Source organism: Gymnoscopelus braueri (genome assembly GCF_963280865.1).
Source record: "Gymnoscopelus braueri genome assembly, chromosome: 16".
Lineage (NCBI taxonomy): Eukaryota > Metazoa > Chordata > Actinopteri > Myctophiformes > Myctophidae > Gymnoscopelus > Gymnoscopelus braueri.
In genome coordinates this window covers 52,060,334-52,088,327 of record NC_137616.1, presented here as the reverse complement: position 1 = coordinate 52,088,327, position 27,994 = coordinate 52,060,334, and the positions used below count along the sequence as shown (strand labels likewise).

The following is a 27,994-nucleotide window of genomic DNA, read 5'->3' as shown; positions in this document are numbered from 1 at the left end:
ATGTCCATATTATGACCAGGGATATGCTCTAAGAGGGTTGAAAATGTATGTTTAATTTCACCACGTCTTTAATGTTAGTTCATGTTATTAAGGATTCTTCATCAGGAATATATGAGTCAGAAACAGAGTGTTGTGTGATTGTTATGATTCCAGAAGTGACGACCAGAGACAGACACCAGAGTCTCCAGAACACAATGAACCAGACTCCCAGACAAAGTAAGTAACTATAAACTTTAATTCATGTTAGATTAAGGAGTTTCCATCAGGAATGTACTGTGAGGTTTACTGATTGTGTACATGGAGGAGGAATGGAAGGGTGGGGGTCCAGAATAATGCTTTACATGGAGGAATGGAAGGGTGGGGGTCCACAATAATGCTTTACATGGAGGAGGAATGGAAGGGTGGGGGTCCACAATAATGCTTTACATGGAGGAGGAATGGAAGGGTGGGGGTCCACAATAATGCTTTACATGGGCAGTGGCGGCCTTTGCTATGTTTCACCCGTTTCAATTGAAACGGGCCTCGAACCTCAGGGGACCTCCAAAGAAAAAAATATATATATATTATTTGTTGACTCGCATCCCAGTCCGGGGTCCGCCTCCGGCTGGCCTAAGTCCAAGAATTTCATGCAATAATTGAATAAAAATGAATCAGCCTCCACACCACTAGTTGGCAGCAGCTAATAATCATTGGTGTTTGTTTTGACCTGTCAAGGTGTTGTTGTTTTGTTGCCGGTGAATTGTGACCAAAAACAACTGTGCAGTCTGTGCCTACACATAGCCAGAATACCAAAACGCTTGCCCCAAAACACAGTCCCCCGGGGCAAATCCGGTGGTATTCACCACTAATCTATCAAGAAGGGTGACAGTGACCCAACGACCTGATCAAGCTGTCATGTGCTGCTCTCTAGTGGCGGATTTGTGCTGGGTCTTTAAATTATGTGTCTTTAAATTATTTTCATGAGAAAAATTCAAAATATAAAAATAAAAAAACACGAAAATTGCTGGCACTGGGGGAGTACTTTATGAAAATACTCTGGCAGTCAAAGAGTTAAGTTGCTATAAAAACAACATTAGCGCTCACCTCCGTGTTCACACCGCCTACAGTACTCCCAGCATGCCCTGGGGCGTGTGACACACACACACACAAAGCATGTGGATCTCCATCACTGAGCGCAATTCCATATGCATCTCGATACACTGCCAGCGATACGATACATTAGCGATACCCTGACGATACGATGCAATACGATTCACCCCCGTTCCCGATTCCATGTGATTTGATAACGATTTGATGGCGATTCAAATCTGCACAATGCTATACGATGCGATACGATTTAACACAATGCAAAGGATTTAAATGCATTACATTTAAATTCAAAGCAATGTATTGTTTTACTGTAGGTTAGTACTAGGCATTGCATCTCTTTCTAACAACCCAACTCATAGACTTCTGGGAGAAAACAAAGGGTCTGCTGTTTATTGTAGAATTCTTTGATTACTAATCATATAGTTAATTATTATATATTATTACATGGGTCTTCGACAGGGTGTCCGGGACCCCTAGGGGTTCTCAGAGTTATTACAGGGGGGCTGCCAAATATTGTGTGATAGGAACCTTTTTAAAGGAGAGATCCGGACATTTTAAGTGTTATCTTTGATGTGTCGCTTATCACTCACCATCCTTGAAAGGGACGTTGAGTTATTTCAGAGAGTCCCGTGTCGTCATTTTTTCGACCCCCTCCGTTGGCATAATGGGAGCGCGTGCCTAAGGGAAATTCGTCTATTATAACCGATGCAAAGTTATTTTTTTCTCTACTACTACTCATTGTAGAGTCTCATGATACTCAAACATGCACTGAAAGTTCCTGAGAGGCTAATGCTAATGCCGAACGAGCTAACGCTGGTTGCTTGTTTCTCTCCCAGAACCTGGCAACTCGGTGTTGCCAGGGAGAGAGAGGCATTAGCATTAGCCTCTCAGGAACTTTCAGTGCATGTTTGAGTATCATGAGACTCTACAATGAGTAGTAGTAGAGAAAAAAATAACTTTGCATCGGTTATAATAGGCGAATTTCCCTTAGGCACGCGCTCCCATTATGCCAACGGAGGGGGTCGAAAAAATGACGACAGGGGAATCGCTGGAAAAAATCAACGCCACTTTCTACGTCGGTAGGTGACTAACGACACATCAAAGATAACACTTAAAATGTCCGGATCTCTCCTTTAAGCTTGAGTTGAATATGGCTGCAACTCCACCTCCAATCTGGCCGGTGTCTCGAGGAATATGAGCATTTGTGTGACTTGGTGGGGTGGCTGTATTTAGACAGACGTATTCTTGCTCACCCAGCCATGTTTCGGTAAGACAAAGTAGATCAAGATGGTTGTCTGATATGATTTCATTTACCAATACACCTTTATAGCGTAGAGATCTAATGTTCAGTCCACATTTAATAATTTTGTTTTGTGGCACTACTGCATTAATTTTGATCTATGCCAAGTTTTTATGCACAGCTCCTCGAACCCTTGGTTTCATATGCCTAGGGGGTCGAGTAGTTTCAATTGTTCTGATTTGTAGGGTAGGTGGCTGCTCTGGTGGAAGCACAGAGAAGCCTGTAGGACTGCAACTCTGCTTCCTGATCCCAACTCTGGGTGGTCATAGTTTATTGATAAACTCGTCTATATTTCTTGAGATGAGCGCCGCACCATCCCAAGTTGGATGTATGCAGTCTCTCCCCATCAGACCAGTTTTCCCCTCGAAAGTTTGCCAATGATTTATAAAGCCCACGTTATTATCTGGACACCACCTTGATAACCAGCGGTTGAATGAAGACATACGGCTGTGTACATCTCATCACCAATCATATTTGGCAGGGGACCAGAGAAAACTACGGAGTCCGACATTGTCTTTGCGTATGTGCACACAGACTCAATATTTATCTTCGTGATCTCTGATCTTTTAAGTCGTGTGTCATTGCCACCGCAGTGGATTACAATTGTATCATAACGTTTATGTTTACTTTTAGCCAGCATTTTTAAATCTGATTCGATGTCGCCCGCTCTGGCCCCGGGGATGCATTTGACTATGGTCCCTGGTGTCACTAACTTCACGTTTCTCATTATAGAACTACCAATAACCAGAGTTGTATTCTCAGTGACACGCGGAGGGGGTGTGTCACAGGGTGGAGCTGACGTCTCACTGCTAAACTCAACGGGTGTAGCAGCGAGTGGGGAAAATCGCACCCTATCTCTAAGGGAGAGGAACTTCTCACCCTATCTCTAAGGGAGATGAACTTCTCACCCTATCTCTAAGAGAGATGAACTTCTCACCCTATCTCTAAGGGAGATGAACTTCTCACCCTATCTCTAAGGGAGAGGAACTTCTCACCCTATCTCTAAGGGAGAGGAACTTCTCACCCTATCTCTAAGGGAGATGAACTTCTCACCCTATCTCTAAGGGAGATGAACTTCTCACCCTATCTCTAAGGGAGATGAACTTCTCACCCTATCTCTAAGGGAGAGGAACTTCTCACCCTATCTCTAAGGGAGAGGAACTTCTCACCCTATCTCTAAGGGAGATGAACTTCTCACCCTATCTCTAAGGGAGATGAACTTCTCACCCTATCTCTAAGGGAGATGAACTTCTCACCCTATCTCTAAGGGAGATGAACTTCTCACCCTATCTCTAAGAGAGAGGCCAGCCACCCGTCTGACAAAACTCATTTCGGACGCTTGTATCCGCGACCTTATTCTTTGGGTCATGACCCACATTTCATGACCATGAGTTGAGAGTAGGAACGAAGATTGCTCGGTAGACCGAGAGCTTTGTCTTCTGGCTCAGCTCTCTTTTCGTCACCACAGTGCGGTACAGCGACTGCAATACCGCTCCTGCTGCTCCCATTCTCTGGCTATTTTTGTTCCAACATTATATACCGCCTAACTAGCAAAATTGGAGATGGACACGGCCCCAACATTAGACCATAAATCGTGTCAAGGCCCAAAACGTTTTCAAAGTGTCTTACATTGTGAACTGCTTCCTAGCTGCCTGTGTGAAGCTCTGTGAATGAAAACACACCCGAGGATTCAGTCTAGACATTATTGTGTCACTGTCTGAACAATGATATCCATCTTTAACTGGGACTGCATTTCAAGGTTCAAGGTTAAGTCTAAATGGATAAAAACACACATTTGATTCAAATGAATCTTTCAACAGTGTTGCTGAAGTGATGGTGGAAGGTGTGGGTCCCAGCTCCACTCTGTCTCCTGGACAACTAACAAGAACACAAAGAAGGAGACAGAGAAGAAGAAATGCAACCGAAAGGTCAGAACAACAAAGTGTACCCATGGCAACGTGTGTATGTTGTACCCATGGCAACGCGTGTGTGTGTGTGTGTGTGTGTGTGTGTGTGTGTGTGTGTGTGTGTGTGTGTGTGTGTGTGTGTGTGTGTGTGTGTGTGTGTGTGTGTGTGTGTGTGTGTGTGTGTGTGTGTGTGTGTGTGTGTGGGCACAACACAAGGAGACCAAAGGTATTGCTTAGGGGCACGGTAGCGCAGTCAGTAGCGCTGACGCCTCACAGCTAGATTTGAGGCGACAAAAATTACCCCCCCCCCCCCCCCCCCCCCCAGACCAATAGATATTTGTGGGCTGCCGCTGCCTTTAGCCTCTGGCTCATCATCCGTCACGGACACACTGGCCCTCATTTATCAACGCAGCGTATAAACCGGCTTATATTTTTCCATATATTCGGCGTACACCAACGTCAAAGTCACATTTATCAACGGATCCTACACAGCCAATCCTGGCGTACATCAGGTCGGAGCTTTGATAAATCTCACGTCTGAAAACGAGCGTCATTTAAATAACACGCCCTTAAATATTCTCAAAACGCCCCGATTTTACGACATGAAGAAGAATCAGAATACGACCAAAGACATCAAAAGCCAATAAGAAAGAGTTTCCCCCGATCGCCTCGCCTCGCTGCCTGTCAAGTCACACACACACACACACACACACGCACACGCACACGCCTCACCTCTCTCTCTCTCTCTCTCTCTCTCTCACTCTCACACACACACACACACACACACACACACACACACACACACACGCCCAACTGTGTCTTTCATGTAATCCGTAGCGGTACAATCTTTGTCACGTAGGCTTGTAGCCTACATGAATGACATATTATGATACCAATCACATCGCCATGAATGGAATACGTTTGTATATTAATTTATTTAACCCATACCGAGCAGTGCACAAGCAGTCATGTAGGATATTCCATGAAAAGATCGTCGGCAGTCCCGACCGCGGGACTCCCGGGTCCCGACGCAAAAGCGCTCGTATATTTTGAAAATAGCAGATCTACAAGCTCACAACGCGTCGCGATGCGACCCGTTTTTGAGCTTGCAGATCTGCTATTTTAAAATAGCCAATGCAACTGAATGACTGTTAAAGCAGTTTGTTTAAATTACTTTATAAAATGTTATATTTTCACAGGGATTAATTATTAGTGTGTAGATATACATTTAGGAGTGGATTATGTGTCCAGATGCCTGTCAGACAGTCAGACAATGCTGCTCCGCAGGTCTAGAATGGAATAAACGGGCGCAGCCAACGTCAACAACTGGTCTCGACCAGACGTGAGATCTCAGCGTATGGTAGGATGAAGCCCACGTCAGGATATATTGATAAATGCCGAAAGGTGCGGTGATCTCGCCCTACGCCCATTATTTGGGCTGCACCGCGTTGATAAATGAGGGCCACTGTACCACCTGGCTGGTACTCAGGGGTAAAAGTGGGCCGTAACGGTACACCGTATCGGGAAGAAGAGGGGAAAGAAATGCTGTCAAAATCCCATATTATAACCTGCCTGTCCAACAATAAACTCATACTGTTAAATCAACATAAGTATTAGTTTTCTTATAAAGTGCTCCTAAATGGCTCCAGTGTGTTTGTGTCAACATATTCTGTGTTGTTTGTGGTGTTTAATTACTCCACGGAGAGGATCTGTTCACTCGCAACAAGCCACAGAGCTGTCAATGCTTGTCTGTGGGTTAAGCTGAAGACTCGTCCCAAAACACGCTCACGCCCATTTCTTTCGCAGACCATCGATTCTTGTATTCTTGTATTTGTTTTACCGAGGATAAGGTTAGGAATAAGTTTAGGGTTAGGCATAGTTTACTGAGGTTACGTTTAGGAATAAGGTTAGGTTTAGACATAGTGTACTGAGGTTACCTTTAGGAATACCAGGTGAATACCGCCGGATTTGCCCCGGGGCGACTGTGTTTTGGGGCGAGTGTTTTGGTATTCATCTGTAGTGGGCAATGTGCATGCGTTTGCAATAATGCTGTCAGGATCAGATTATTAGATATTATCAGATATTAGAAGTGTATTGGGTTTAGTACCAAATACATTTTACTCTGGGAAGGTGACACATTTTGTGAAGCTTATGACTAAATACATGAGCCAGTAGACAGAGGAGTGACTGGTTTAGAAGTTCTCAAACATTCAGTAATGAACCAGCCCCTCAGACAGAGTAAAATCACTTTAAACTTTAATGTTAGTTCATGTTATTAAGGATTCTTCATCAGGAATATATGAGTCAGAAACAGAGTTTTGTGTGATTGTTATGATTCCAGAAGTGACGACCAGAGACAGACACCAGAGTCTCCAGAACACAGCAATGAACCAGACTCCCAGACACAGTAAGTAACTGTAAACTTTAATTCATGTTAGCTAAAGGGATATTTCACTTTAAAAAAGTAAAATTAGGACATTGTATCGTCTACTCAGGCTTTTGGGAGCACCCTGGACAGTTTTAAACTTCATTTTAACCATGTTCGATTCATCAGAAACACCCGTCCTTGGTTCTGGTGACTCAGTCTAATACGCGAAGAGACCGAGTTTTTTCAATTACTTTTTTCATTTATTTTTTTTAAAAATTGGAAAATGAAATAAATGTAATACAATAAAGTAATTAAATAAAATAAATGAAAAAAGTTATCGAAAAAACACGGCCCCCTCACGAATTAGGAGGGCAGTATGAGTCACCAGAACCAAGGACGGGTGTATTTGATGAATCTAACATGTTTAAAATTGAGTTTGAAGTTACAATGGGTTTGTATAGGAAGGCGGTGTGTCTGATAAAATGAATATCAAATATCTAAATACTGAATCGAGCAACTTAAAAACTCTCTGAGGGGCCCTCAAAAGCCTGAGTAGATGATAAAATGACCCAAAATGTTTTTGAAAGTGAAATTTAAGGAGTTTCCATTAGGAATGTACTGTGATGTTTAGTGATTGTGATGATAACAGAGATGACAGAAACAGTGTTGTGTGATTGTGATGATAACAGAGTTGTGATTGTGATGATAACAGAGGTGACATAAACAGTGTTGTGTGATTGTGATGATAACAGAGATGACAACCAGAGTCAGAAACCAGAGGCTCCAGCAGCCAGCAGCACAACGAGTGGCATCTACTCTTCAGACATCAGTGATGAACCTGGACCTTCACACTCAAAGTAAGATCACTGATCAGGAAACTCAATGTTGTGATAGAATCCTCTTAGATTTACTTAAAACCCTGGGGATCCGTTTCACAAAGGCAGAATGAAATCATCCTGGATGTAAGATAAATCCAGGTTTGACCAAGTCTACTCAGTGCAGCCTGGTTTATTCTATTCCACGAACGCCAAGGAGTGACTAGGTCAAGACAGACTTGTTCAAGTCAGGCTGAATGTGCTTTCACGTCTTCTCCAGTAGACATGAGGTCGAGCACAGATTTATTCAACAGCCCACAAGTTTGATCATAGATTTATTGATCCTGAAATGGAGAAGAAGCTCTTATGAGGAAGTAAGCTTATAAAATAAATACTGCTGCTGTGATTCAGGCGGTGAAACAGAGTGAACCTTTTTCTGACTGGTTTTCCAATCTCACTGTGACAGATGTATGTCATCACATTGTATGTTTTAGTTTGACAGAAAGTAATTAGGAATGTTTTTTAGGGGCTTTTGATGTAAGAATACATACAATACAATAAAAATCATAGTTTATTTTAGGCAACTATTGTTAGGTATGTCCATATTATGACCAGGGATATGCTCCAAGAGGGTTGAAAATGTATGTTTAATTTCACCACGTCTTTAATGTTAGTTCATGTTATTAAGGATTCTTCATCAGGAATATATGAGTCAGAAACAGAGTGTTGTGTGATTGTTATGATTCCAGAAGTGACGACCAGAGACAGACACCAGAGTCTCCAGAACACAATGAACCAGACTCCCAGACAAAGTAAGTAACTATAAACTTTAATTCATGTTAGATTAAGGAGTTTCCATCAGGAATGTACTGTGAGGTTTACTGATTGTGTACATGGAGGAGGAATGGAAGGGTGGGGGTCCAGAATAATGCTTTACATGGAGGAATGGAAGGGTGGGGGTCCACAATAATGCTTTACATGGAGGAGGAATGGAAGGGTGGGGGTCCACAATAATGCTTTACATGGAGGAGGAATGGAAGGGTGGGGGTCCACAATAATGCTTTACATGGGCAGTGGCGGCCTTTGCTATGTTTCACCCGTTTCAATTGAAACGGGCCTCGAACCTCAGGGGACCTCCAAAGAAAAAAATATATATATATTATTTGTTGACTCGCATCCCAGTCCGGGGTCCGCCTCCGGCTGGCCTAAGTCCAAGAATTTCATGCAATAATTGAATAAAAATGAATCAGCCTCCACACCACTAGTTGGCAGCAGCTAATAATCATTGGTGTTTGTTTTGACCTGTCAAGGTGTTGTTGTTTTGTTGCCGGTGAATTGTGACCAAAAACAACTGTGCAGTCTGTGCCTACACATAGCCAGAATACCAAAACGCTTGCCCCAAAACACAGTCCCCCGGGGCAAATCCGGTGGTATTCACCACTAATCTATCAAGAAGGGTGACAGTGACCCAACGACCTGATCAAGCTGTCATGTGCTGCTCTCTAGTGGCGGATTTGTGCTGGGTCTTTAAATTATGTGTCTTTAAATTATTTTCATGAGAAAAATTCAAAATATAAAAATAAAAAAACACGAAAATTGCTGGCACTGGGGGAGTACTTTATGAAAATACTCTGGCAGTCAAAGAGTTAAGTTGCTATAAAAACAACATTAGCGCTCACCTCCGTGTTCACACCGCCTACAGTACTCCCAGCATGCCCTGGGGCGTGTGACACACACACACACAAAGCATGTGGATCTCCATCACTGAGCGCAATTCCATATGCATCTCGATACACTGCCAGCGATACGATACATTAGCGATACCCTGACGATACGATGCAATACGATTCACCCCCGTTCCCGATTCCATGTGATTTGATAACGATTTGATGGCGATTCAAATCTGCACAATGCTATACGATGCGATACGATTTAACACAATGCAAAGGATTTAAATGCATTACATTTAAATTCAAAGCAATGTATTGTTTTACTGTAGGTTAGTACTAGGCATTGCATCTCTTTCTAACAACCCAACTCATAGACTTCTGGGAGAAAACAAAGGGTCTGCTGTTTATTGTAGAATTCTTTGATTACTAATCATATAGTTAATTATTATATATTATTACATGGGTCTTCGACAGGGTGTCCGGGACCCCTAGGGGTTCTCAGAGTTATTACAGGGGGGCTGCCAAATATTGTGTGATAGGAACCTTTTTAAAGGAGAGATCCGGACATTTTAAGTGTTATCTTTGATGTGTCGCTTATCACTCACCATCCTTGAAAGGGACGTTGAGTTATTTCAGAGAGTCCCGTGTCGTCATTTTTTCGACCCCCTCCGTTGGCATAATGGGAGCGCGTGCCTAAGGGAAATTCGTCTATTATAACCGATGCAAAGTTATTTTTTTCTCTACTACTACTCATTGTAGAGTCTCATGATACTCAAACATGCACTGAAAGTTCCTGAGAGGCTAATGCTAATGCCGAACGAGCTAACGCTGGTTGCTTGTTTCTCTCCCAGAACCTGGCAACTCGGTGTTGCCAGGGAGAGAGAGGCATCAACGCCACTTTCTACGTCGGTAGGTGACTAACGACACATCAAAGATAACACTTAAAATGTCCGGATCTCTCCTTTAAGCTTGAGTTGAATATGGCTGCAACTCCACCTCCAATCTGGCCGGTGTCTCGAGGAATATGAGCATTTGTGTGACTTGGTGGGGTGGCTGTATTTAGACAGACGTATTCTTGCTCACCCAGCCATGTTTCGGTAAGACAAAGTAGATCAAGATGGTTGTCTGATATGATTTCATTTACCAATACACCTTTATAGCATAGAGATCTAATGTTCAGTCCACATTTAATAATTTTGTTTTGTGGCACTACTGCATTAATTTTGATCTATGCCAAGTTTTTATGCACAGCTCCTCGAACCCTTGGTTTCATATGCCTAGGGGGTCGAGTAGTTTCAATTGTTCTGATTTGTAGGGTAGGTGGCTGCTCTGGTGGAAGCACAGAGAAGCCTGTAGGACTGCAACTCTGCTTCCTGATCCCAACTCTGGGTGGTCATTGTTTATTGATAAACTCGTCTATATTTCTAGAGATGAGCGCCGCACCATCCCAAGTTGGATGTATGCAGTCTCTCCCCATCAGACCAGTTTTCCCCTCGAAAGTTTGCCAATGATTTATAAAGCCCACGTTATTATCTGGACACCACCTTGATAACCAGCGGTTGAATGAAGACATACGGCTGTACATCTCATCACCAATCATATTTGGCAGGGGACCAGAGAAAACTACGGAGTCCGACATTGTCTTTGCGTATGTGCACACAGACTTCGTGATCTCTGATCTCTTAAGTCATGTGTCATTGCCACCGCAGTGGATTACAATTGTATCATAACGTTTATGTTTACTTTTAGCCAGCATTTTTAAATCTGATTCGATGTCGCCCGCTCTGGCCCCGGGGATGCATTTGACTATGGTCCCTGGTGTCACTAACTTCACGTTTCTCATTATAGAACTACCAATAACCAGAGTTGTATTCTCAGTGACACGCGGAGGGGGCGTGTCACAGGGTGGAGCTGACGTCTCACTGCTAAACTCAACGGGTGTAGCAGCGAGTGGGGAAAATCGCACCCTATCTCTAAGGGAGAGGAACTTCTCACCCTATCTCTAAGGGAGATGAACTTCTCACCCTATCTCTAAGAGAGATGAACTTCTCACCCTATCTCTAAGGGAGAGGAACTTCTCACCCTATCTCTAAGAGAGATGAACTTCTCACCCTATCTCTAAGGGAGAGGAACTTCTCACCCTATCTCTAAGGGAGAGGAACTTCTCACCCTATCTCTAAGGGAGATGAACTTCTCACCCTATCTCTAAGGGAGAGGAACTTCTCACCCTATCTCTAAGGGAGATGAACTTCTCACCCTATCTCTAAGGGAGATGAACTTCTCACCCTATCTCTAAGGGAGATGAACTTCTCACCCTATCTCTAAGAGAGAGGAACTTCTCACCCTATCTCTAAGGGAGAGGAACTTCTCACCCTATCTCTAAGGGAGATGAACTTCTCACCCTATCTCTAAGGGAGATGAAGTTCTCACCCTATCTCTAAGGGAGAGGAACTTCTCACCCTATCTCTAAGGGAGATGAACTTCTCACCCTATCTCTAAGGGAGATGAACTTCTCACCCTATCTCTAAGGGAGATGAACTTCTCACCCTATCTCTAAGGGAGATGAACTTCTCACCCTATCTCTAAGAGAGAGGCCAGCCACCCGTCTGACAAAACTCATTTCGGACGCTTGTATCCGCGACCTTATTCTTTGGGTCATGACCCACATTTCATGACCATGAGTTGAGAGTAGGAACGAAGATTGCTCGGTAGACCGAGAGCTTTGTCTTCTGGCTCAGCTCTCTTTTCGTCACTACAGTGCGGTACAGCGACTGCAATACCGCTCCTGCTGCTCCCATTCTCTGGCTATTTTTGTTCCAACATTATATACCGCCTAACTAGCAACATTGGAGATGGACACGGCCCCAACATTAGACCATAAATCGTGTCAAGGCCCAAAACGTTTTCAAAGTGTCTTACATTGTGAACTGCTTCCTAGCTGCCTGTGTGAAGCTCTGTGAATGAAAACACACCCGAGGATTCAGTCTAGACATTATTGTGTCACTGTTTGAACAATGATATCCATCTTTAACTGGGACTGCATTTCAAGGTTCAAGGTTAAGTCTAAATGGATAAAAACACACATTTGATTCAAATGAATCTTTCAACAGTGTTGCTGAAGTGATGGTGGAAGGTGTGGGTCCCAGCTCCACTCTGGGGCACGGTAGCGCAGTCAGTAGCGCTGACGCCTCACAGCTAGATTTGAGGCGACAAAAATTACCCCCCCCCCCCCAGACCAATAGATATTTGTGGGCTGCCGCTGCCTTTAGCCTCTGGCTCATCATCCGTCACGGACACACTGTACCACCTGGCTGGTACTCAGGGGTAAAAGTGGGCCGTAACGGTACACCGTATCGGGAAGAAGAGGGGAAAGAAATGCTTTCAAAAGCCCATATTATAACCTGCCTGTCCAACAATAAAACTCATACTGTTAAATCAACATGAGTATTAGTTTTCTTATAAAGTGCTCCTAAATGGCTCCAGTGTGTTTGTGTCAACATATTCTGTGTTGTTTGTGGTGTTTAATTACTCCACGGAGAGGATCTGTTCACTCGCAACAAGCCACAGCGCTGTCAATGCTTGTCTGTGGGTTAAGCTGAAGACTCGTCCCAAAACACACTCACGCCCATTTCTTTCGCAGACCATCGATTCTTGTATTCTTGTATTTGTTTTACTGAGGATAAGGTTAGGAATAAGTTTAGGGTTAGGCATAGTTTACTGAGGTTACGTTTAGGAATAAGGTTAGGTTTAGACATAGTTTACTGAGGTTACCTTTAGGAATACCAGGTGAATACCGCCGGATTTGCCCCGGGGCGACTGTGTTTTGGGGCGAGTGTTTTGGTATTCATCTGTAGTGGGCAATGTGCATGTGTTTGCAATAATGCTGTCAGGATCAGATTATTAGATATTATCAGATATTAGAAGTGTATTGGGTTTAGTACCAAATAAGCTTTACTCTGGGAAGGTGAAACATTTTGTGAAGCTTATGACTAAATACATGAGCGTGTAGACAGAGGAGTGACTGGTTTAGAAGTTCTCAAACATTCAGTAATGAACCAGCCCCTCAGACAGAGTAAAATCACTTTAAACTTTAATGTTAGTTCATGCTATTAAGGACTCTTCATGAGGAATATATGAGTCAGAAACAGAGTGTTGTGTGATTGTTATGATTCCAGAAGTGACGACCAGAGACAGACACCAGAGTCTCCAGAACACAATGAACCAGACTCCCAGACACAGTAAGTAACTGTAAACTTTAATTCATGTTAGCTAAAGGGATATTTCACTTTAAAAAAGTAAAGTTAGGACATTGTATCGTCTACTCAGGCTTTTGGGAGCACCCTGGACAGTTTTAAGTTGATAGATTCAGTATTTAGATATTTGATATTCATTTTATCAGACACGCCCCCTTCCTATTCAAACCCATTGTAACTTCAAACTTCATTTTAACCATGTTAGATTCATCAGAAACACCCGTCCTTGGTTCTGGTGACTCAGTCTAATACGCGAGGAGACCGTGTTTTTTCAATTACTTTTTTCATTTATTTAAAAAAAAATGGAAAATGAAATAAATGTAATACAATAAAGTAATTCAATAAAATAAATGAAAAAAGTTATCGAAAAAACACGGCCCCCTCACGAATTAGGAGGGCAGTATGAGTCACCAGAACCAAGGACGGGTGTATTTGATGAATCTAACATGTTTAAAATTGAGCAGAAGAGAGAACGCTGAAGCAACACGGACAGTTTAGGCCTTTTATTTAATTACGGTGCAGGTAAAACAGACTGACGTTTCGGTCTTGCGACCTTCCTCAGAGTCATAAATGGCAGCATCAAGGTAGACAATTTATATACAGAGGTGAGCATGGGCTGTGCTCTCAATAAACCATGGTGGGTGGCCATGCTGGAGAGCCATGATTTGCTCATTTATAATGCCTGGCCATGGCATATTCTGGGTTGTTAGTGCGAATAGCAGTTTTGTGCTCGCCTATACGGAGTTTAAGTGGTCTCTTGGTTTGAACAATATATGCCAGTCCACAGGGACACTTGAGCATACAGTATATACCACATGGGTTGAGTTACAATTTATAAATGAGGATATTTTGTATTTTTTACCTGTACGTGGGTGGGTAATTTTTTTTGCATTAGATGAATTAGAGCATCGGGCGCAATTGCCACATTTATAGAAACCCTGTGGGGGATTAGGGAGCCAAGTGGGGGGGGAGGGTGTATTCATGTCCGAGTGGACAAGACGGTCTCTGAGGCTTCTGGAGCGTCTGAAAGAGAAGAGAGGAGGGTCATTACACATGTTAAAAAGCTTGGGATGACTTTTCAAGACGTGCCAATGTTTTAGGAAAGCATTCTTAATTAGCCCTGCCGCTGGAGAATATTGTGTTGAGAAACAGAGCCGAGTGGGTGTCTGTTTAGGTTTTTTTGTTAGTAGGGACGTTCTGTTAAGGATTAAGGATTCTTCATCAGGAATATATGAGTCAGAAACAGAGTGTTGTGTGATTGTTATGATTCCAGAAGTGACGACCAGAGACAGACACCAGAGTCTCCAGAACACAGCAATGAACCAGACTCCCAGACACAGTAAGTAACTGTAAACTTTAATTCATGTTAGCTAAATGGATATTTCACTTCAAAAAAGTAAAATTAGGACATTGTATAACTTCAAACTTCATTTTAACCATGTTCGATTCATCAGAAACACCCGTCCTTGGTTCTGGTGACTCTGTCTAATACGCGAAGAGACCGAGTTTTTTCAATTACTTTTTTCATTTATTTTTTTAAAAAATTGGAAAATGAAATAAATGTAATACAATAAAGTAATTAAATAAAATAAATGAAAAAAGTTATCGAAAAAACACGGCCCCCTCACGAATTAGGAGGGCAGTATGAGTCACCAGAACCAAGGACGGGTGTATTTGATGAATCTAACATGTTTAAAATTGAGTTTGAAGTTACAATGGGTTTGTATAGGAAGGGGGCGTGTCTGATAAAATGAATATCAAATATCTAAATACTGAATCGAGCAACTTAAAAACTCTCTGAGGGGCCCACAAAAGCCTGAGTAGATGATAAAATGACCCAAAATGTTTTTGAAAGTGAAATTTAAGGAGTTTCCATTAGGACTGTACTGTGATGTTTAGTGATTGTGATGATAACAGAGAGGACAGAAACAGTGTGTTGTGTGATTGTGATGATAACAGAGAGGACAGAAACAGTGTTGTGTGATTGTGATGATAACAGAGTTGTGATTGTAATGATAACAGAGATGACAGAAACAGTGTTGTGTGATTGTAATAACAGAGGTGACAGAAACAGTGTGTTTAGTGATTGTGATGATGACAGAGGTGACATAAACAGTGTTGTGTGATTGTGATGATAACAGAGGTGACAGAAACAGTGTGTTTAGTGATTGTGATGATGACAGAGGTGACATAAACAGTGTTGTGTGATTGTGATGATAACAGAGATGACAACCAGAGTCAGAAACCAGAGGCTCCAGCAGACAGCAGCACAACGAGTGGCATCTACTCTTCAGACATCAGTGATGAACCTGGACCTTCACACTCAAAGTAAGATCACTGATCAGGAAACTCAATGTTGTGATAGAATCCTCTTAGATTTACTTAAAACCCTGGGGATCCGTTTCACAAAGGCAGAATGAAATCATCCTGGATGTAAGATAAATCCAGGTTTGACCAAGTCTACTCAGTGCAGCCTGGTTTATTCTATTCCACGAACGCCAAGCCAGGCTGAGAAGGAGCGACTAGGTCTAGACAGACTTGTTCAAGTCAGGCTGAATGTGCTTTCACGTCTTCTCCAGTAGACATGAGGTCGAGCACAGATATATTCAACAGCCCACAAGTTTGATCATAGATTTATTGATCCTGAAATGGAGAAGAAGCTCTTATGAGGAAGTAAGCTTATAAAATAAATACTGCTGCTGTGATTCAGGCGGTGAAACAGAGTGAACCTTTTTCTGACTGGTTTTCCAATCTCACTGTGACATATGTATGTCATCACATTGTATGTTTTAGTTTGACAGAAAGTAATTAGGATTGTTTTTTAGGGGCTTTTGATGTAAGAATACATACAATACAATAAAAATCATAGTTTATTTTAGGCAACTATTGTTAGGTATGTCCATATTATGACCAGGGATATGCTCTAAGAGGGTTGAAAATGTATGTTTAATTTCACCACGTCTTTAATGTTAGTTCATGTTATTAAGGATTCTTCATCAGGAATATATGAGTCAGAGTGTTGTGTGATTGTTATGATTCCAGAAGTGACGACCAGAGACAGACACCAGAGTCTCCAGAACACAATGAACCAGACTCCCAGACACAGTAAGTAACTGTAAACTTTAATTCATGTTAGATTAAGGAGTTTCCATCAGGAATGTACTGTGAGGTTTACTGATTGTGTACATGGAGGAGGAATGGAAGGGTGGGGGTCCAGAATAATGCTTTACATGGAGGAGGAATGGAAGGGTGGGGGTCCACAATAATGCTTTACATGGGCAGTGGCGGCCTTTGCTATGTTTCACCCGTTTCAATTGAAACGGGCCTCTAACCTCAGGGGACCTCCAAAGAAAGAAAAAAATATATATCATTTGTTGACTCGCATCCCAGTCCGGGGTCCGCCTCCGGCTGGCCTAAGTCCAAGAATTTCATGCAATAATTGAATAAAAATGAATCAGCCTCCACACCACTAGTTGGCAGCAGCTAATAATCACTGGTGTTTGTTTTGACCTGTCAAGGTGTTGTTGTTTTGTTGCCGGTGAATTGTGACAGACAGTGAGACTACTGCTGAAAGCAAAATGAAACGCACATGGGCAGGTGATGCTTCAGAACGTAAAATAATAGAAATTAGAGAAAAACAAATGAATAGCCTCCCAAAGGTAACCTCGTTTTTTGGTCCTGCTGCTTCAAAATCAACAAAAAAATACCTGCCGACGAATGCTGTTGTTGCATCGGCAACACCCCTTCCGTCACATGCTCAGCATGATCGCTATAATAGCCAAAAACAACTGTGCAGTCTGTGCCTACACATAGCCAGAATACCAAAACGCTTGCCCCAAAACACAGTCGCCCCGGGGCAAATCCGGTGGTATTCACCTGTTATTAATAACCTTAACCTCAGTAAACTATGTCTAAACCTAACCTTATTCCTAAACGTAACCTCAGTAAACTATGCCTAAACCTAACCTTATTTCTAACCTTATCCTCAGTAAAACAAATACAAGAATACAAGAACCGCTGGTCCACAAACAAAATGGGGGCGAGCGTGTTTTGGGGCGAGTCTTTCGTTACCTCTTTGCCCCTTTATTTAATAATAGATGTGCCGCGAGTAGCTTTTCATGTGTGACAGTGGAGCCATCACATCAATATTGAGTGAAAAGTATTTTCTGGACTCCTTGGTTATAAATATAAAATAAACCTGATGTATTTGGTTTTCCTTAAACCACTTGAACCCCAGAAAAGCTATTCTGGGGGAACATTCACCAAAGATAGCCGATCTACAATCTTGTAGATCTACAATCTTGTAGATCTACAAGCTTGTAGATCGGCTAGATCGGCTGTAGGTGTGAAAGTGAAAATAGAGTTTGACTAATTCTAGAGGGTTTAAGTGGTTCAGATTAAACTATTATGTTTCCTACATTATATTGAATTTCATGATTTGAAAAATAAAAGGACAAACGATCAAGCTCTGAAGATGACGCCTAGTTGTGTATCAATCTATTAGAATAGATCACTCCAACAGGCACAGTAATTAAAAGTGACATCTGGTGTGGACCAGGCTAGCTTCACAGAATACATCTCCATGGTAACGAATGTAGCATTGCCTTCATGAAACCAAGTCATGGATAAACATATCAGGACAACTGACTCAGTTCATCTGGAGAGAGAACTCAGCTTTCATTAAACTGATGCATAGCTACAGTAAGTCATGATACATTTATCCAGGAGAGCTGGATCTACTAATCTGCTATCTAGGTTAGGTGAAACGGGCCCCTGGTTAGAGCTGACCACTGACACACACACACACACACACACACACACACACACACACACACACACACACACACACACACACACACACACACACACACACACACACACACACACACACACACACACACACAGAATGCCTAAACACTGCCAGTGCAGTCAGATAATGGGGAAACAGCCAGTTACAAAGTGCATGTAAGGCAGAACATTGTTACATACAGTATAGTTGGCATACTTGTCAGACACAGCAGACAACAATCATGGGTAAAGGAAACAACACCTCCTCCACATTGAGCGGCTTCCTATAATAGCTGATATTGAGCAGTACCTCGCTAATTGTTTGGCCCTCCTTTTGGAGAGGCCGGCCATTTGAAGGCCCCTCACAACCAACTTGTGCACGTGTCCTAGGCTACCAAAGATAAAAACCAAAAGTTTACATCTGTAGCCTAGCTGAGAGATGGTCTGCTCTAGCTGATGATATTTTAGCACTTTGGTTAGGAAGGCTTCCTCTAAGCTGTAATCAAACGTACAGCCGACCTCGAGAATGAACACCTCCCTATGGTTTTCATTAACAACAATGACATCAGGGGTGTTAGCTGAAATGTTAGAGAACACAGAATCATCATTACACAGGCTAAACATGTTGTAATGTTAGAGAACACAGAATCATCATTACACAGGCTAAACATGTTATAATGTTAGAGAACACAGAATCATCATTACACAGGCTAAACATGTTATAATGTTAGAGCACACAGAAACATCATTTCACAGGCTAAACATGTTGTAATGTTAGAGAACACAGAATCATCATTACACAGGCTAAACATGTTATAATGTTAGAGAACACAGAAACATCATTACACAGGCTAAACATGTTGTAATGTTAGAGAACACAGAAACATCATTACACAGGCTAAACATGCTGTAATGTTAGAGAACACATAATCATCATTACACAGACTAAACATGTTGTAATGTTAGAGAACACAGAATCATCATTACACAGGCTAAACATGCTGTAATGTTAGAGAACACAGAATCATCATTACACAGGCTAAACATGCTGTAATGTTAGAGAACACAGAAACATCATTACACAGGCTAAACATGTTGTAATGTTAGAGAACACAGAATCATCATTACACAGGCTAAACATGTTGTAATGTTAGAGAACACAGAAACATCATTACACAGGCTAAACATGTTGTAATGTTAGAGAACACAGAATCATCGTTACACAGGCTAAACATGCTGTAATGTTAGAGAACACAGAAACATCATTACACAGACTAAACATGTTGTAATGTTAGAGAACACAGAATCATCATTACACAGGCTAAACATGTTATAATGTTAGAGAACACAGAGTCATCATTACACAGGCTAAACATGTTATAATGTTAGAGAACACAGAGTCATCATTACACAGGCTAAACATGCTATGATGTTAGAGAACACAGAATCATCATTACACAGGCTAAACATGCTATGATGTTAGAGAACACAGAATCATCATTACACAGGCTAAACATGCTGTAATGTTAGAGAACACAGAATCATCGTTACACAGGCTAAACATGTTGTAATGTTAGAGAACACAGAATCATCATTACACAGGCTAAACATGCTGTAATGTTAGAGAACACAGAATCATCATTACACAGGCTAAACATGTTGTAATGTTAGAGAACACAGAATCATCTTTACACAGGCTAAACATGTTATAATGTTAGAGAACACAGAATCATCATTACACAGGCTAAACATGTTGTAATGTTAGAGAACACAGAATCATCATTACACAGGCTAAACATGTTATAATGTTAGAGAACACAGAATCATCATTACACAGGCTAAACATGTTGTAATGTTAGAGAACACAGAAACATCATTACACAGGCTAAACATGTTGTAATGTTAGAGAACACAGAATCATCATTACACAGGCTAAACATGTTGTAATTATCGAGAAGGCTAAACATGCTCGGCTTCACAGTAGAATGCTTAAAATACAGCATGATGGAGGACCTGAAAATAGAAGTGATATATTTTGATATCAAATCCACTATTCTGTCATGCCTACTTATGTAGAGTCCCCTGTATACATGGCACCCGTTTAAGAGTCCAAACAGTTTTCCACAAAATCATTGTGCACATCACTACATTAACGACGGTAGTTACGACGGGCGTGTTTAAGTTGCTATAAAAACAACATTAGCGTTCACCTCCGTGTTCACACCAGTGTTGTTTTTGGCAGGCATTTTAGATTTAGACGAAATGCTTGTTAGTTTTAGTCACATTTTAGTCATTTCTATCCTTGATAGTTTTAGTCTAGTTTTAGTCGACGAAAACTCAAAAAGGTTTAAGTCTAGTTTTAGTCGACGAAAACTCAAAATAGTTTTAGTCTAGTTTTAGTCGACGAAAACTCAAAATGTTTTTTGTCTAGTTTTAGTCAACGAAAACTCAAAAAGGTTTAAGTCTAGTTTTAGTCAACGAAAACTCAAAATGGTTTTAGTCTAGTTTTAGTCGACGAAAACTCAAAATGTTTTTTGTCTAGTTTTAGTCGACGAAAACTCAAAATGGTTTTAGTCTAGTTTTAGTCATTGGTTTTAGTCAAACAAAAAAATTAAATAATGTATTTAAACTAATTTAATTAGGTCAATATACATATTGTATTTAAGATATGACTGCTAACAGTATTATCATAAAATATATCCCATTTTAGGGGATAACACAATAGGATACAACGTGTGTTACAACACATACTGTAATTCACACAAAATACTGCATGTTCGGAAAATAGAATAGCCTAGATCAGGTTCTCATTATCAACCTTTTTTTTTACCAGTACCAGCCAGAAAATATTTGTCTCTCCAAGTACCACCATTATGACTGATGTTAAAATACAGTAGCTTACACCTGCCCCATCCTATTTATATGCACAATTCACACAGGAGGCAAATGTATTCCTACTAAAAATGTTGTATTTTTGACAGTTGTGTACATTATGGTAGCACTAAACTGGCACTTAAACTCATGCAGTTGAAAGAAAAACGTCTTAATAGCTTAATAACCACATGGTACCCTCTTTCTAAGCAATGGATTAGAATGTACATATACTGTACTGTACATAGTGTATGTAAGAACTAGGTATATTAAGTTACTGTACTGTTGAGTTCCAAGGATTTACTCGTCACGTCACAGTCATAGGCACGATGCAAACAACCATTGAACCCCTACGTCACTGACGTACCCCCTTTTTCACTTGCTTTCACTTGCCCCTGTCCAGCCAAAAAAGCCTGCATGTTTTACTCATAACAATCCATAGCCTTGATACAAGGCAAAACAATCCAAGTTAGCTTAAGCCATTGGTTCTCAAAGTGGGGTCCGGGGACCCCCAGGGGTTCTTGAGGGAGTTCCAGGGGGTCCCCAGCTAAATGATGGATAGTTAGGAACCAAAAGGACCCTTATGGGTCTGTAACTCTGAGAGTGTACAAATGGAACCAAATGGACCCTAACGGGTTCATTTGGTTCCATTTGTACACTCTCAGAGTTAAATGAACATTGATTTTACAATATGAATTGGGGTCCCAGAGATAGAAATGCCATAAAATAGGGGTCCGTAGTAGGGGTGTTCGATATTGAAAAATATACTATCACGATATTTTTCAAGAAATATCACGATAGACGATATATATCACCATAATTTTTTTATGTTCGTTTTTAGGATTATTATTATTGTATGATTATTAATAACACATATGTGAGCAGGCCTGGTGTTTCGGGCATCAACTCGCGAGATGAGAAACGGTAGAAACTAAGCAAAATAACTTTTTTTTTTTTTTGGCTGATTTTCGTTTTTTTCCATATTAACACAGTTCGAATGTCGAGCAAGCTTTCAATCCCAACAGATATCCGTTTTAACGTCATTAAATGGTTAAATTTGTATAGTAAAGTAGGCTCCTATTCTGCTAGTCTGTGTGCCTGTTTGTGAGTCCTGTGGGCGGAGAGTTTGGTAGAGAGTTGCTAACCCGAGAGGTTTCGATTGGTCATAGCTAGGCATTGTACTCCGGTTACAAGCCTAATCCCCGCCCATCAGTTTCGCTCCTCTCTGTGGTGGTGTAAAGTTACTAAGTACATTTACTCAAGTACTGTACTTAAGTACAATTTTGAGGTATTTTACTTTACTGGAGTAATATCCACTGGGTGAATATTCAACCTGAGGCTGAAACTAACTTCACCACGGTGGACCCTGGTCCAGAGCGTTAGTGAGTTCCCTCTAACGCCCTGGAAGACTCAAGAGTAGTGAAAATAAACAAAACCATTTCGCTACTCACTGAAACAAAGGCTGTTTTGTGTTGTTGAAAGTCTATTCTCGGAGGTGGGAAGCCTCTCAGCACCCCAGCTACTCTGTAAAATACACTTTTTGGGCAGAAAATGTCCGCAAGACGGAAATTATTTTTATTTACTCCACAGTGCCCTCTACAGATTTGGTTAATGGTAAGTTCAAATTGTCCAGATCTGTAGAGGGCGCAGTGGAGTAAATAAAAATAATCTCACTAACGCTCTGGACCAGGGGCTAGGAAGCGGCCAGTATTGCGTTAGTCTTTTTCGGGACAGAATCTAGTTGTATAAACAATATAAGATTGTAGCGAGCACAGCAGCTAGGTGAGGTCAGCCCCAGCTAAACAACAGGCCGCTCGACGTTCGTATGGAAGTATTTCACTGAAGATGTGGCCAAAACAACAGTGGAGTAACGAGGCTAGGAGCTTTAGCATTGTTAGCTCGTCGCCAAGCGTCATGGCAGAACGTACACCTGGTGGTGTTTGCATTTCTCCATTTACAACTCGTACATCTACATAAACGTTCAGATTTCAAATATAAAGTTCTTATCTCATGACCACGGGTGTTATAATTATGTACGGGCCCTCATAAGTACCCGTATCTTCCGTATTGTTAAATAAAAAGCATTTTGATCCGATTGATGGCCATCTCCGTTTTTTTTTTCAACTACGCGGCCGTATCGGTTGGGGGGGGTATTGCACTCCTGATACGTTATAACTATGAGAAAATGGCCGCCGATCGGATTAAAATGCTTTTTATTGAACAATATGGAAGATACGGGTACTTAGACCCACCCGAAGTGAATGGTAACATCCGTTGTCATGAGGTAAGGACTTTATATTTGAAATCTGAACGTTTCTGTAGATGTACGGGTTGTAAATGGAGAGTGCAAACACCAGGTTGGAGTTAATGGACCTAGCTTGTGCGTGTCTTTATCATTAGTAGGTAAACCTCGACTATAGTCGACTACCAGTGGGTCAAATTTAGTGGTGGAAGAAGCACTTGGTGGTAGCAACACCACAATATAGAAAGTAAAAGGCCTGTGCTCAAAATGTTACGTTCAAGCAAAGTAAAAGTACAAAAGTATTGGCATCAAAATATACTTAAAGTACCTAAAGTAAAAGTACTCAAATGTTTGAAAATAGCTGATCTACAAGCTCACAACACGTTGCAATGCGCATTGTGAGCTTGTAGAGCGGCTATTTTCAAATAGCCTATGTATAAAATACCAAAAAAAATGTACTTAAGTACAGTACTTAACTACTAGAGTAAATGTACTTAGTTGCTTTCCACAGTAAAAATCCGAAAATGGGGGAGTGGTTAGAGGAGTGGCTAGGTTGAATAAATTACCCATTGTTCACGCCCATTACCTGGAGCTGAGAGGTGCTAGAAAGTGGAAATTCTTTACAAGGGATTATCTCAGTTTAGACTATTAAAGATGACAAGATTCAAATGATCACATCTTCTTCAAATGTGTTCCAATTTCAATGAATGAGACATCATATGAAAGCTTATATTCTGTACTTCAATAATCTGTAATAAAATGAAAAATGAAAAATGCCCCCTTGCTGCCTAAAGCACTGTACCCGCTCACATATGATGATTAATTATATTATATGATTATAACATTTTATAAGATATGATCATGGGGCACGTATAATCATTATATTATATAATATAATGAATCATCATATCTTATTAATTAATGTGTTCACAGACAGACAGGCTACATACAGATAGATAGATAGATGGATATAATATTCGTTTTTATGCTGCTGATAGATATAGATATAATATTAGTTTTTATGCTGCTGATAGATAGATGGATATAATATTCGTTTTTATGCTGCTGATAGATATAGATATAATATTAGTTTTTATGCTGCTGATAGATAGATGGATATAATATTCGTTTTTATGCTGCTGATAGATATAGATATAATATTAGTTTTTATGCTGCTGATAGATAGATAGATAGATATAGATATAATATTCGTTTTTATGCTGCTGATAGATAGATATATATATATATTAGTTTTTATGCTGCTGATATAGATTGATAGATATATAGATATAATATTCGTTGTTATGCTGCTGATAGATAGATAGATGTAGATAGATAGATAATATTAGTTTTTATGCTGCTGATAACAGTAGACTAGCAGGTCACACAATGGATCATTGATATGCATATGCATCCAGCCAGGTCGGTCATTCCTATGTTAATTCATGGTGTTGATAAGCTTTTGTAAGCGAGGTACGAATTGTTGTTTTTAATCGATACGCGAAGTCCGTCCATGTGCGTGCGTGCACTCTTTATGCGGGGACGTTTAAGAGATTACATGTCATTCATGGATTAATGTTACTAATATAAATCCAACATATTCATAGAAAAGATAAAACAAATAAGACACAAAACATTAATTTACATGTGACACACATAGACTGTAAGAAGCCTATGAAAAAGTACATTACATTACATTTCATTACAGTCATTTAGCAGACGCTTTTATCCAAAGTGACTTACAATAAGTGCATTCAACATAGGTAGGGAACTAAACTACTAATCACCAGAAGTCTGAAGTGCATTTTCTGCTAAAACAAACAACTAAAAGTATACCTAGCGCTAAGGTAAAAGTGCAATATATCAGCTACCTACTTTCTTAAACAGATGAGACAAAATAGCAAAATCAAATGAGCGAGAGCTAAAACTGCTGTCCTGACATCAGTGTCTCTGCTGTCCTGACATCAGTGACTCTGCTGTCCTGACATCAGTGACTCTGCTGTCCTGACATCAGTGACTCTGCTGTCCTGACATCAGTGACTCTGCTGTCCTGACATCAGTGTCTCTGCTGTCCTGACATCCGTGTCTCTGCTGTCCTGACATCAGTGACTCTGTTGTCCTGACATCAGTGTCTCTGCTGTCCTGACATCAGTGTCTCTGCTGTCCTGACATCAGTGTCTCTGCTGTCTGACATCAGTGTCTCTGCTGTCCTGACATCAGTGTCTCTGCTGTCCTGACATCAGTGTCTCTGCTGTCCTGACATCAGTGTCTCTGCTGTCCTGACATCAGTGACTCTGCTGTCCTGACATCAGTGACTCTGCTGTCCTGACATCAGTGACTCTGCTGTCCTGACATCAGTGTCTCTGCTTTCCTGACATCAGTGACTCTGCTGTCCTGACATCAGTGTTTCTGCTTTCCTGACATCAGTGTCTCTGCTGTCCTGACATCAGTGTCTCTGCTGTCCTGACATCAGTGTCTCTGCTTTCCTGACATCAGTGACTCTGCTGTCCTGACATCAGTGACTCTGCTGTCCTGACATCAGTGACTCTGCTGTCCTGACATCAGTGTCTCTGCTTTCCTGACATCAGTGTCTCTGCTGTCCTGACATCAGTGTCTCTGCTGTCCTGACATCAGTGTCTCTGCAGTCCTGACATCAGTGTCTCTGCTGTCCTGACATCAGTGACTCTGCTGTCCTGACATCAGTGTCTCTGCTGTCCTGACATCAGTGGGTAGTTCATCTGCAACACAGTTTTATACAAAAGCCTATCAGTGGTTCTCAACCTTTTCAGGCCACGACCCCCAAAAATTCTCATATTTCAACTGGGGACCCCCCCCCACCCTGATAAGCACTTGGAATTGTAGGAGTTGAGGCATTACATTTTCAGAGATACATATTGTGAAAATAGCCGATCTACAAGCTCACAACGCCTCCTGCTATTTTCACAATTGTTGCATCTTTCTTACATTATTTGGCCAATGTTTGACCAGTTTTTATAGTTTGTTGATTACTTTTGATGCAGTAATGGTCTTCTTTCATTTCTTTCTTTTTGAGGTATTAAAAGAGGTCTTAAAAGTCACTTCACTGTCATCTGGGGACCCCTCCAAAATCATATGGGAACCCCCCTGGGGGTCCCGACCCACAGGTTGAGAACCACTGGCCTGTGATGTACTGGGGGTCCCTGCTTGATCTCTCTCTCAGCTAAGGGGTCCTTGACCTGAATAACGTTAAAGACCCTGGACTGTATTATTGTATTATATTCATTTAATCTAGTATATTATGTTCTAGTAGAGGGTGCTGCTGCTGCATAGTTAGTCTGTAGTCTTACTGCGCTGCGGAGATGAATGTCACAGAGCGCAGATGGCTTTTTTTCCTTTTTTTTTGGCTGATGGTGCGTTCAAGGCACCTCGGAAACACAGGACAGGATGAAATACAACATGAAAAAAACGATGTAACCATGGATTTTACTGATTTTACCGATGCAGACACTCCGCGAACGATGCATCGCGATTTCAGCCGTCAATTGTATCCGATGCACACTGAATGAACCGAAGCACTCGCATCACGTGCGTTTACTATCGATTCAACGATTCGTATCGATGAATCTCCGCATGCTTAACACACACACACACACACACACACACACACACACACGCACACACGCACACACACTATTAACTAATTTACCTGGGGACCCCCTGCAACCACTCAAGGACCCCCGGGGGGCCCGGCCCACACTTTGAGAACCACTACATGACAGATCATTCATGCTACTGTCCACTAATATAACCTTGTTTAAAGCAAATAACTTAAAATACACACATATTAAAGGGATATTTCACTTTCAAACATGTTTGGGGTCATTTAAACGTCTACTCAGTCTTCTGTGTTTCACTCCAGACACTTTTTAAGTTGTTTGACTCACTATTTAGATATTTGATATTCATTTGATCAGACACGCCCCCTTCCTATACAAAACCATTTAACTTCAAACTCCATTATAACCATGAACCATGAACCATCGAAAACACCTATTCTAAACACATATTCTCTTTTCTAATGCATGAGGGGGCCATGTTTTTTCAATTTATTTTTTATTTTATTTTATTTTTTAAATGGAAAAAAAATTATCAAAATTCAATATTATTAATTGAATAATATTATAAAATTAAATTAAATATGCCAAAGTAGGATCAGTCTGAACTTTAATTGTGTTAGTTTGTGTTATTAAGGAATGTATGATCCAGACACTGATAGTTTTTATATTGTTATGATTCCAGAGCTGACAACCAGAGACCAGCATCTCCTGCACAAAGCTATGTGTCTATGATGAGTGGCAGGTCTTCAGACTTCAGTAATGAACTTGGACCACCAGACTACAGGTAAGATCACTGATCAGGAAACACAATGGGCCGGATTCACTAAGGAGTTTACGCCCATATATTGAACGTAAAGGAATTTACGCAACTTCCCACGTTACGAGTATGATTCATTAATGCTTTTCTGTCGGTTAATTTAGCGTCAGGTCCGCTCCTTCTCAAGTCAGCTCCGAGGCTGACTTACATGGAATCAAAGCTTGCGTATGTCATTAGAATTATTTATTCTTCATGCAAAATCAATTACAACTGTGCCAAACCTCAAATAAAATATGTATGTGCCATTGTGCCCAACATTTGTCAACGCATAAGAAATA

General features: G+C 41.1%; 1 protein-coding gene across 1 annotated transcript in view; it reads left to right on the top strand.

Annotated features, from left to right (window-relative positions):
• Positions 1-27,994, top strand: part of LOC308102525 (uncharacterized protein) — a 152,717-nt gene that overhangs the window by 56,794 nt on the left and 67,929 nt on the right. Inside the window, exons 13-16 of the mRNA XM_080452267.1 lie at positions 154-216; positions 7,417-7,521; positions 8,229-8,291; positions 27,582-27,683. Of these exons, the coding sequence (XP_080308393.1) occupies positions 154-216; positions 7,417-7,521; positions 8,229-8,291; positions 27,582-27,683 (333 nt within the window). The remainder of the gene's footprint in view (positions 1-153; positions 217-7,416; positions 7,522-8,228; positions 8,292-27,581; positions 27,684-27,994) is intronic.